This window comes from Rattus norvegicus, chromosome 2 (assembly GCF_021556685.1).
Source record: "Rattus norvegicus strain SHRSP/BbbUtx chromosome 2, alternate assembly SHRSP_T2T, whole genome shotgun sequence".
Taxonomy (NCBI): Eukaryota; Metazoa; Chordata; class Mammalia; order Rodentia; family Muridae; genus Rattus; species Rattus norvegicus.
In genome coordinates, this window is record NC_141535.1 from 59,090,566 (window position 1) to 59,101,772 (window position 11,207).

Sequence of the window (11,207 nt, forward strand, 5' to 3'; positions counted from 1 at the left end):
GCTGAGTGATCTCTCCAGCCCAAGTTTTGCTACTCTGTTGCTGTTTAATGTTTGTGGGTGTGTGCACGAGTGTCCACTGAAGCCAGAGGCTTTGGATCTCTGGACCCTGTGGTCATTGTGAGCCACCTGATGCAGGTGCTAGACCCTTGGGAGCTGTGAGTGCCTTTGATCACTGAGCCATCTCTCCAACCCATTTTGCTACTTTCTTGAAGTCTGGGACTATTTCACATGAACTGTTAAAATTTTTTCCTCTGGGCTTAGAGCTCATTTTCTGAGAGCATCTGTGAAATCACTATAACCAGACTTTTCTACTTAGTGAACCCAGAATTATAGAAATAAGAGTAAGAATAATGTGATTAAGTCAGATACAAACTTAAATTCATGAAATTCTATTTGCAAGTGTTTCAGAAGATCAACTCCAGGTGACTGGCTTGACAGATATTGCTGACATCATTGATGACCTCATAACTAAGAGGGGAGTGTCCAGCCATGAGCTTGGCTTAACAGAGTATCAAGCTAGAAATATATCCAGGTAATCAGTGGAAGTGCATTCATGCCAGGCATGGGACCTTGGGTGTGTGTGTGTGTGTATGTGTGTTTGAGACATCTCAGGGTCTGTACCATTGAGTTACACCCCAACCTCTGAAGAATCCAATCCACTAAAAATAACTGTACTTCAAGAATATTTAGAATTTGCCAGATAAATTTAGTTTTATGAAGCAGATTTGAGCTCAGAATAGATGTTTTCCTAGTGAAATGGTTTTTGGTACGCATGTGCTGTTGCTCTTCTCCCTAACATCACACTAGCTGTTTTATCTAGCTGAGTGTGTCAGAGCTTTCCCCTGGATTCACTGTGCTAAACATACAACAGACGTCACTAATGATTGATTCATGGTGCTTGATCAAATCCTTGGCTACATTTTTAATAGCATTTCTGTGGAACATTAAAGTTCATTTTCCACTCAGTCTTTTCTAGATGAAATCAAGGCTGACTGTCCCATTTATGCTTCCCTGTTTTCTAGGCTTGCTTATATTAAGTAGGCGAGCCTGTCAGGTGTGGTGACATAACAAACCAGGAAGGTGGAAGGAGGATGTCAAGGTCAAGCCCAGCCTGGGCTGTCTAGACAGAGACTGTCACAAAGTAGAATTTAAAGAGTTAGTAAAGTTTAATTGGATTATGTAGGATTGAATTTCCTAGTTCAGTTGCATTATTAACTTATCAAAAATACTGTGCATTACAATCAAATTCAAAAAAGTACCAAAGAGTAGAGCACAAAAAAGACTTTTAAATTTTTTTTAAAGATTTATTTATTTTTATATGAGTACAGTATAGCTATCCACAGACACACCAGAAGAGGGCATCAGATCCCATTACAGATGGTTGTGAGCCACCATGTGGTTGCTGGGATTTGAACTCAGGACCTCTGGAAGAGCAATCAGTGCTCTTAACCTCTGAGCCATCTCTCCAGCCCCTAAATTTTTTAAATTATGTGTATGTATGTATGTCAGGGAGCAGGGTATGTGCACATGTGCATGCAAGGGCCCATGGAAGCCAGAACCTTCAGGTCCCCTTGAAAGTAGAGTTCAGATGACTGTGACCCACCCTATCTGAATGCTGTATGATCAGAAGAGGCTGACTAAAGCAGGAGTATGTAGTGTCCTCCAGAATGGCACCATGTTCTTCCAGAGCTCATCTGCAAGCATCTGCAAGCCCATGATCCTTCCTTATTTTTCAGGATTCAGCATCCTTCTGGTCGACGCCCCCAGAGAACTGACGAGGAGAGAAGAGAGATTAAAGTCTGGATGAAAAGAAAGCGGAAGGAGCGGATGGCCGAGTACTTAGATCAGCTGGCAGAGAAGAGGGGGCGTGAGCACGACCCTTTCTGCTCCAGAAGCAGCCCAGTGAGTCCAGGGTCTCAGGAAAGGAGCTCGCATGAAATGCATGGGTGTTTTCTGGAAGATATTCAAGAAGATGAATGTAATTTAGATGCCTTTTTCATGGAGCAGAAATGGAAGTTAATCAGTTCCCTGAGCATAGTGTGTTGGTATATTGGGCAAACTGTGTTCTATTTAACAGATTTAAATATTGTTTTCTGTGTCAGGCTAATTAAGGCTCTGTGGTTTTAAACAAAGAGGTTGACAGGGTGGCTAGTTGGAGTTACCTCTTCATTTTCATTGGGACTCATTGATAGCTGAACTCAGCTAAATAAAACAGCGAGGACCGTTAGAGAGAAGAGCGACAGTACCACAAAACCATTTCATTAGGAAAACGTCTATTCTGAGCTCAAATCTGCTTCATAAAACTAAATGAAAATCTGGCAAATTCTAAATATTCCTGAACTACAGTTATTTTAAGTGGATTAAATTCTTCAGAGGCTGGGGTGCAATCCAATGGTAGAGTGTGTATGGGCTGAAGAAATGGCTCAGTGACTTATGCAGGTGCTGCTCGTGCAGAGAGGTCAGGTCTGGTTGTCAGGACCCATCGCAGGCAGAGCACAGTCCCTGTAATCTAGTGCCATGGGACGCCTTGGGCACTTTGACTCCTGTGTGCCATTCACACAAACAAGTATGCATAATAAATGCTCTCTACAAAGAATTCTCTTTTTAGAGATGTGGTTTCTGACTGGCCTAGTGATTAATGCAGAACTGATTACCACAAGTCATCCAGCCTCCATACACATAACATGGTATGCACATATCTACACATGGATACATACAAATAAACAAATGTGAAGCATGTAGTTCACCTACTTGACTCTGGGAGAAAGCCTGTGCTATTAGTAGAACGCTCTTTTTTAAATTATGTGCGTGCCCATTTTGCCCGCATGCATGCGTGTGTGTCAGGTACCTGCCGGGTGCTCACTGGGTCGTCGGGCACTGGCGTTACTGAGGGTTGGAAGCTGCCGTGTGGGTGTGGGAAATACACAGGACTCTCTGGCTGAGCAGTCAGTAACCACTGAGTCGCCATAGCATAGGCAAGACATCCTTACTTAAGAAAGTGGGGACACCACTGGAACTTTCAAGCCTATTGAAGTATGTAATCAGACTCCTGACCTGTGTCTGTGTTCTCCTTTCCACTGACAATGGGCTCTGGCTGATACCACCTTCCCTGTCAGTCAGATATACAAACCAGACATAGACTTAATAAACCGTCAGGGAGGAAGGACAAGCTCTGAGATCGGTTTTCTCTTTCTGTCATATGGGTCCCAGGAATCAAACTTGGATCTTTAGATTTGGCAGGAAATGTCTTTACTTGCTGGCCCTAACGCATAAATTTTGAAAATAAGTCATGCACTAGGTTTTTGGAAACAAGGCTAACATGAAATTCATGACCCTGCTGCCTCAGTCATCTAAGTGCTAATTTCATGGTGTTTGAATCTAAGATTACAGTTTACATTGAGAGGAAACTTTCTCAACTACAACAGGTTTTTGCACCTTTGTAAATATCAGAAGAATGTGTAGTGCTTAATTGTTGGGACTGGACAATAATGAACTAACTGGATATTTCCTTTGCAGTTTTATATGACTTCAAGGCAGATCAGGCAAAGACAGAAGATGAAGCATGAGAAAGATAGGTAAGGCCAGGAGCTGTGCCCTCAGATGGCAAAGTAGTTTTCTGTCAGTAAACAGGGTGTTATGGGAGATAACATTTTAAGAAGAGGAAAGCTGCTTAGGTATTTGCTTTTAAATATTTCCTGAATTAATTACCATTCATTTTTTATGACTTACTTCTGCTGCCCTCTCCCATACCCAGCTCAGATTCATTTATATGTGTCTGAACTAACCCAGAAGCCAAACATACACACACCTTATTTTGTTATTCCCATGTTGGTTCTTTGAACCTTGATGTTGTTATGTACCCAGGCTGGCCTCAGTCTCCCAAGTACAGAGAGCATGAAGTGTGTGCCACAACACCTGTCTACAGGGACATAGGGACCCACTGTGCTGTCCAGTGACGAGAAACCTGATAAGCTGGAAGGGTTTGTAAGCCTGCACGCCTAGAAGTGAATGGGAGGGACTGAGAGAATGACATTTCGTTTCCTGCCTGCAGGTTGCAGCTGTCTAACCACTATAGTCAGCGGATCTCACAAGCATACAGTCTGATGAATGAACTGCTGTCTGACTCAGTACAGATAACCAAACCTGCAGATAAACCCTTAGGTCGCAGACGGCAACAGTGCTCCTCTCCAAAGAGGTAAGACAGTCAGGGCTTGGCCTGTCTCAGGACTCATAAACAGCGTAGTACTGAGACAGGGGTTCCTGTGTCCCAGGTTGGCCTTGAACTTGGTGTGTGCTCAGTGGTGACCTTGAACATACCATCCTCCTGATGGCTAGGATTACACACCCTGTTTATGCAGTGCTGGGCCTTATGCATGGTAGACACACACTAAGCCGCATCCCAGCTCCAAATGCAGCACTTTCGTGTCACAAGTTCAGTGTATCTTTATCTGTGCTACTTGGAGTTACCATTAGATAAAGGGAAGAAAAAAAATTAGCTCCATAATTATGAACTCTCACAAAATTGTAGATCGCGGAGGAAGAGGTAAGAAGTCATGAATAGGTTAAATCTCTAAGTAAGCTACCGCAAAGCATGAAACAGGTGAAGTAAGGATGCAGCCTACCTCTCCACCCACACACCTCTTTCTGTTCCTGTCCTGCCCGGTCCAGTTACCCATGCAGCTGCAACCACTGCTGCAGTGTCCACCTGCAGCGGGTCAGATAGGTCAGCGGGCAGAGGTTACTGAGTAGAGCGCACTGCCCATGTCCCGGCTGTGAGACACACAAATCTGTTAGTGTGAGGGAGTCAGATATTCTCAGTCAGAATATCAAAGTTTCCTCAATAAAATACAGTAAGTATTTAAATAAGCTGCCGACTATATGCGGATTTGAAATGGGTAGATACTTCTAAAAACCTCTTTGAAAAATATTTAACTTTTGATATACAAACAATATTTTATGTCTAAGGCAATACAGTGTCATTATTATTTAGAGTTTTTGAAACTAAAATGTTAACAATTGTATGATTTCTACTTCAGAGAGAATGCACAGGGGCAGAACTTATCTTCGAATAGACCTGCAGGAGGCAGACATATTTCCGGATCAAGGCATCTCCGTAAGGGGGAACCCTTGGGGCGGCCCCACGGCTCATCTCAGCTACGAGGTAAGACCTGATCTGCCTGTGCTCTTGGTAGTCTCCAAAGTTATTTTATTAGTAAAAGCCACAAAAATCTCAATAAAGAGTAAAAGCTCTGATTCCAACAGAGCATAATGTTGGGAATCCTTTAGCTATCCCAGCATTGCGCCCGTGAAATGGGAATCCTGACTCTGCTGTCCTACATGCTCGATTCCCAGTGTGAGCTGTCGTGTCTGTCTTGTGGCTGCTCAGTGTCTGAGGAGAGCCTTGGGTCTCATGGAAATTAGGTTTGTCCCATTTCAAGTCTTTGTTGTCACCGTGTTGCCCTGTGCTTTGGCTTACCTCACCTGCAGAGACCCACACACCCATGCCGACTTCCATGCACACTCCACTCCTCAGGGCACCAGAAGGCCACATCCGTACACCAGGCTTTCTGCACTCTGTTCCTACTTGACCTCCTCCCTCACTCCTTGTGTTTGAAGACATCGGCCTCCTAAAGAGCTAGGCATGCACAGATGCCATTGCAGCAGCTGTCTTTTGTTCATCTTCACATCTGTCTTCTGATGAGTGAAAGTCAGTGTTTAATCTGCATGGTTGGCCCGACACTTGTCAGCTGACTCTTTGACTACATCTTTGTATTGACCCTTACAGGGACAAATGAGACACTTGAATAACTACCTGAAAATGGCCGCTTAGCTTAGCTTTTACTTTTTTCTTAAACATAGTTATATGTAAAGAGTATTATTGTTTAACAATATTAACAGGAAAGTATTACAGCCTATATACCTTGTCAGTTGACCAAATGCCTGGTCATTATCTTTGTTAACCTGTTACTTTGTTTTAGAAAGGTTAAGGTCTTGGAATCTTCTAGTTCTACTACATACTTTGGGCCTTCAGGTATATTACTAAAACTCAGTTCTCAAATCTGGTATGAAGGTATCCACTCAGAGTCCCAGTCCTGGGAAATAGGAATATGGAAGGATCAGCAGTTAAATATAACTAAGCTGGGTGGTGACTCACACCTTTAATCCCACCATGCTGGGGGCAGGCGGATCTGTGTGAGCTCGAGGTCAGCCTGGCTCTACAGAGCGAGCTCTAGGACACCAAGGGCTCTGTTACAGAGAAATCTTATCACAAAGAACAACAAAGCTCTCCTGGTGAGGTACACATGCAAGTCCCACCTGCTTGAGCGGTTAAGGAACACTTCAGCCCAGGAAACATGAAACAGTGAGATCCTGTGTCAGTAGGTAGACAGAAAGGTTAATACATTACTTATGGCTCAGCAGGTGAAGGCATCTGTGAGCCTGGTGACCTGAGTTCAGTCTCTGAACCCCTGTGAAGGTGGAGAGGAGAGGATGGCCAGCATTATGTTTTTAAAAATTACTGTATAAAGCAAATATAGCCTTTGAAATTATGATGCCTTAATCATGGTCTTGCTAAAACTTAGGATGTTACTGGTAACAGGCTTCCGTCCATGGCTTTCTAGCTGCCAGAGTCCTCAAGGACACAAGTTTAGTAATAAACTAGTTCTCCTCTTCCTCTAAGGCCTGCATTTTTGCTTCAATTTTTTTGGGGGGGGTTCACATGAGCTCAGTTTATTGGGTGATTGTAGATGCCATCAAGTTATTAACTGCCACACTTCTACAGAACTTGATGGTACCTGTGAGGAGGTAGGCAAGCAGCCAGTCTCTGAGAGACCTGAGATAGACTGTTGCTGATTGGCACAGGAGGGCCAGTGACATGGGTTTGCAGGTTGTGTAGGTAATGGGCTAGTTCAGGTTAGATGGCGGACATTGTTTGGCACGCTGTTGTATAAGTACTGAGGATCATTGTCTACTGTCCTTATACACAGAAGTCATAACTTGATGTCTGGGTGTTTACGTACCATGTGCATACAAGGCCCACTAACCTGTATGCTCTGGAAGAGCAGCACATGCTGAGCCATCTCTAGTCCCTTGGTGGGGGTTCCTGTTGACCTATCACCTTTCACATTGGAAAGCATTAACACACAAAGTATCAAGATGGAGCCCTGCCTGGTGTAGTGTACACCTTTAATCCCAGCACTCAGGAGACAGAAGCAGGTGTATCTCTGAGTTTGAGGCCTGCCTGTTCTACAAAGCAGTTCCAGGACAGCCAGGGCTATTCCATAGAAAAATCAACAAACAAAAACCTCTCAAATGTTTTAAGATCAGAAATAAAAGGAGTCTCAAGGGAATGTTACTGGCATTCAGATTTGATGATTGGAAAGAAATGGAGAACTCTGTAGAAAAACACAACCTACCAAGTTGAGTCAGTGAGAAACGTGCAGGCTGCAGAAGTGCTCAGCACAGGGAGGACCGAATCTGTCTTGCCACACCATGTAGAAATCACACAGATCTCTTACATGTGGGTTCTCAAACTAGACAATGACAATCATTTGTAGAGAGAAACTCTTGTGCAGGTGTAAAGCAGTCACCTGTCAATAGTCTTTAGTCAATGAGTGGGGGTGGGAGTTCTGTCAGAGAGACAGAGAGGGGAATTCTGGGAAATAGGCAGGAGAAGTTGTCCAGCAATGTTGAAGGAGACAGAGCATGACACTGAGAAGAAGGTAGCCAGCCACACGGCACTCAAAATAAATGGAGATTTGCCCTGAATTCTGAGGAGCAGGCACATAAACCCGAGAGGGGTAACCAACCAGTACAACAGAGTCTAGCTATTGCCCAAGCATTTATTAATTAGTTTCAGAGTCGACAGTTCTGGGAACAGTCATGGGAGGAAGGAACAGGAAATGTAGGTTAGAAGACAAAGGACACAAAGTAGCAAATGTGTAGCTAGACAGATACCCTTCAAAGAGTTGGTAGACAGCAGTGGGCCCTTAATAGTGTATTGTGTTCAGTTTTGCTGAATGGGTAACTGTCACCTGGTGAACTGTTAAGTTATTGTACCATAGTACCAACCATTTTATCATGAGTGTATACTGTAACCATTTTACTATGTGTGTGTAAAATTTATGATAAAGCTTTGATCACACTAGAGGTAGGAAAATCTTACACAGTGTTTCACAGAAAGTCATGTTGTACTCAAGATTGTATAGGCCATGTAAATCAAAGAGAAAGTCATGATCCAGAGAGAAGCACAGCACAAGGTCATCTTGGGTAAAATCAGGATCAAAGACAGCTGTCATCTCATGGTCTGTGAAGGTATAACCATTTATATCAGCAGTTCTCAGTCTGGGAGTCATGACCTCTTCACAGGCGTTACCTAAGACCATTGGAATTCAGAACAGTAGAAAAACTGCAGTTATGAAATAGCAATGAGATAATTTTTTGGTTCACAGCATGAGGAATGGTATTAAAGAGTCACAGGCAGCATGAGGAAAGTTGAGAACCACTGGTTTATATCATCTTCCTAGATGTCACTAATGGTGTTTATCACACCAAGCATGGCATTGTATGATGTCTAGATGAGAAGGTAACTTTGGCAGACACGGCGTGGGCTTGCCTGGTGTTTACAGCCTACGCTGACTCTGATTCATACCCTGAGCAGGTGAAGGAAGTGCCTGGCTGCCCCCATTCCTTTGTTTCTGTCTTGAAGATAGCCCACCGTCATGGTTAGAAGCCGGCTCTCTTTTCTCCCTTCTCCCGTGTTGTTTTGAGCCAGTGTCTCCTCACTAGCGGCTGCTGCTCTAGAGATGAAATCACCATTACTTTGACGTCAGAAGAGGTGGTGAGAATTTGGCACCCATGTCACATCCAGACTTCTCATGGCTTGAATACTTGGGAACAGATGTGTGCCTTGGCCGTTGGGCCACAGTTGGTGAGTTGTGTGTGTGTGTGTGTTTTTCCCTCTATAGGTTCTAATCCTCCATATCGGAGCCAGCAGCCTATGAGAAGCCATGGGGCTGTTGGGGTGGTTCCTCTGGTTCAGCAGGCATGCATAGAGGATGAGAGAGAAGACATGGTGGTGAGTCCCTGGACTCTGCCCTCCGAAATCCACAAGATTCTTCATGACAGGTCCGGGTCCCTCCTACAGGTAACCGCTGCCCCAAGCCCTGCAGTCTTTTCGTGTGTACATGCTTGTTTTGTTTGAGGCGGGATTTTGTACAGCCATGTTGGGTTTTGTTTGGTTGGCTCATTTTCTTTCAACCCAACGATAAATTTCCAACATTTTCTACTGCCTTCCTCCCTTCCCCAAAATAAGTATCGTGGTCCCTCTGTTGTCTTATATATAGAGGGCTCAGAAATCTGGATGACTTCCCCACTCCATGGAGTCTTTTCATTTCCCTCCTTTTTTGTTCTCCATTGTTTGTTTGTCTGAGTGTTTGGTGTGTGTGTACACATGGTGCCCATGTGCAGGCCCCCTAACCTATTCCCTGGAGACAGCCTGTGACCGAGCCTGGAGCTCACTGTCTGGGACGCACTGTCAGGCTAGCAAGTCCCCATGCTCATCCTGTGTGCACGCAGCCACATTTGGGTTTCCTCTGCGCATACTGGGGTCTAAACACAGGTTTTCACACTTGAGCAGCAAGCACCTGTACCACTGAGCTAGCTCTCTCACCCTGATTTGCTGCTCCCACAGCTCCCTTTGAGAAGTCTAGACAAGCTTCATGATGTAGAGTTGAGGTTTTCCTTGAACTTCTGGTCCTCCTGCCTCCCTTTTGGAATGCTAGCATTATAGGCATGCTTGCTATGCCCAGCTGCTAGGGTTTCACACTACACTGAGCCATCAAAATTGTCCGTAACTTACATTGTTACTCATTAAAAAGGAAGTACAGAGAACAGATTACTGTATAGCAGGTATCAGACCCCAGCTCGACTGCCCGTCAGATGATGCCCACACATGTGTCATGTGAGACAGCTCCTTGCCAGTGCAGATCTGCTCAACAACCACCACCGCATCCCCACATCCCCGTACCTCTCCGATGGACCACAGCTGTTTCTCCACCACACAGGACATGTCAGCAGCTGACGAGGAAGAGCCTGAGCACTCTTTGGCGGGTGGCATGGACAGCGTGTCTGAGAGCACGGGCAGCATCCTCAGCAAGCTTGACTGGAAAGCCATCGAAGACATGGTGGCCAGCGTGGAGGAAAAAAACCTGTCTGTCCACTGGGCCTTGGACCAATAGGACCTGCATAGCGTTCTCTTTCCAGGCACTGATGTGGTCCTGGTAGTTTTGTGGTCTAAGGCTGTGAAACACTGAAAGAAATGAGAATTTACATCCTGCAGCCATAAGCTGCTCTGGGTTAACCATTCCAAGACGGAAAATAAACACGTGTCAGTCACATTGCTTTTATGAGGAAAGGTTGTTTGCATGTGATTCATCTTAAATACATGTCAAGCCAGGCTTTCACAATATTTAAATGACTTCTAATAAAAAATTGTACCTGCTACTTCCTTTGCTATCCTCTGTGTTTCCAGAAATCCCTTCCTTATAGGGGAATCTCCTCCTGCTTTAAAACTCAGTTACAATCCTGCAGTTGAGCTGAGCAGACTGGCAAGGAGTGACAGGAGCCAGCCCCTTCCTTCATACTGACCCTGGACTTGGGTCCAGGCCTCTGCTCTGCCTGTGCTCTGCCTAGCCTGGTAGGTTTGGGAGAAAGGCAAGGGTACTCACTTTAGACTGCGAGGGCCTGGGAATCCTGGGGATTCAACACTAATCTTAGATTTAGTGTGGGTGAGGTTACAAAACAACTTGCAGGAGTTGGTCCTCTCTGGCATGTGGGCCCCAGTGCTTGAATGAGTCACCAGACTTGGCAGCAAGCCCCTTCTCCCTGCAGAGCCACCTCACTGGCCTGTAATGATCATCTTAGCCCTAGAAACGTCAGAGGGCTGAGGCTTGATGGTTTGGGAGATAATTTTCAGAAAAATGACTAAAATCAGGAGCTTCCAACACGTCATTTGGGGTGGTATTATCTGAGAAGGCTGTGAACTATCCCAACCCCTAACTCTGTGATCTCAGATGTTTTCCACGTTCTTCAACTAAGAGCATGATGTAACATAGGGGAGAGATAACCAACTACTTTTATTCCTACGATCTTTAGAGGTGCGTGCAACCAGTTTTCATAAGCTTGTATTGTAGGGCTGAGGATACAGT

At 44.7% G+C, this 11,207-nt stretch overlaps 1 protein-coding gene across 9 annotated transcripts in view; it reads left to right on the forward strand.

Moving 5' to 3' along the window:
* Cplane1 (ciliogenesis and planar polarity effector complex subunit 1) overlaps positions 1-10,503 on the forward strand; it is a 100,179-nt gene extending 89,676 nt beyond the window's left edge. For all 9 annotated transcript variants that reach the window (XR_015662721.1, XR_015662724.1, NM_001427186.1 and 6 more), the window contains 7 exon segments: positions 401-532; positions 1,737-1,902; positions 3,517-3,575; positions 4,052-4,195; positions 5,037-5,161; positions 8,967-9,145; positions 10,065-10,503. Coding sequence is in view for 7 of the 9 variants with exons in the window: in NM_001427186.1 (NP_001414115.1) it covers positions 401-532; positions 1,737-1,902; positions 3,517-3,575; positions 4,052-4,195; positions 5,037-5,161; positions 8,967-9,145; positions 10,065-10,238 (979 nt within the window). In the remaining 2 variants the exon portion in view is untranslated.
* Positions 10,504-11,207: the final 704 nt, after the last annotated feature.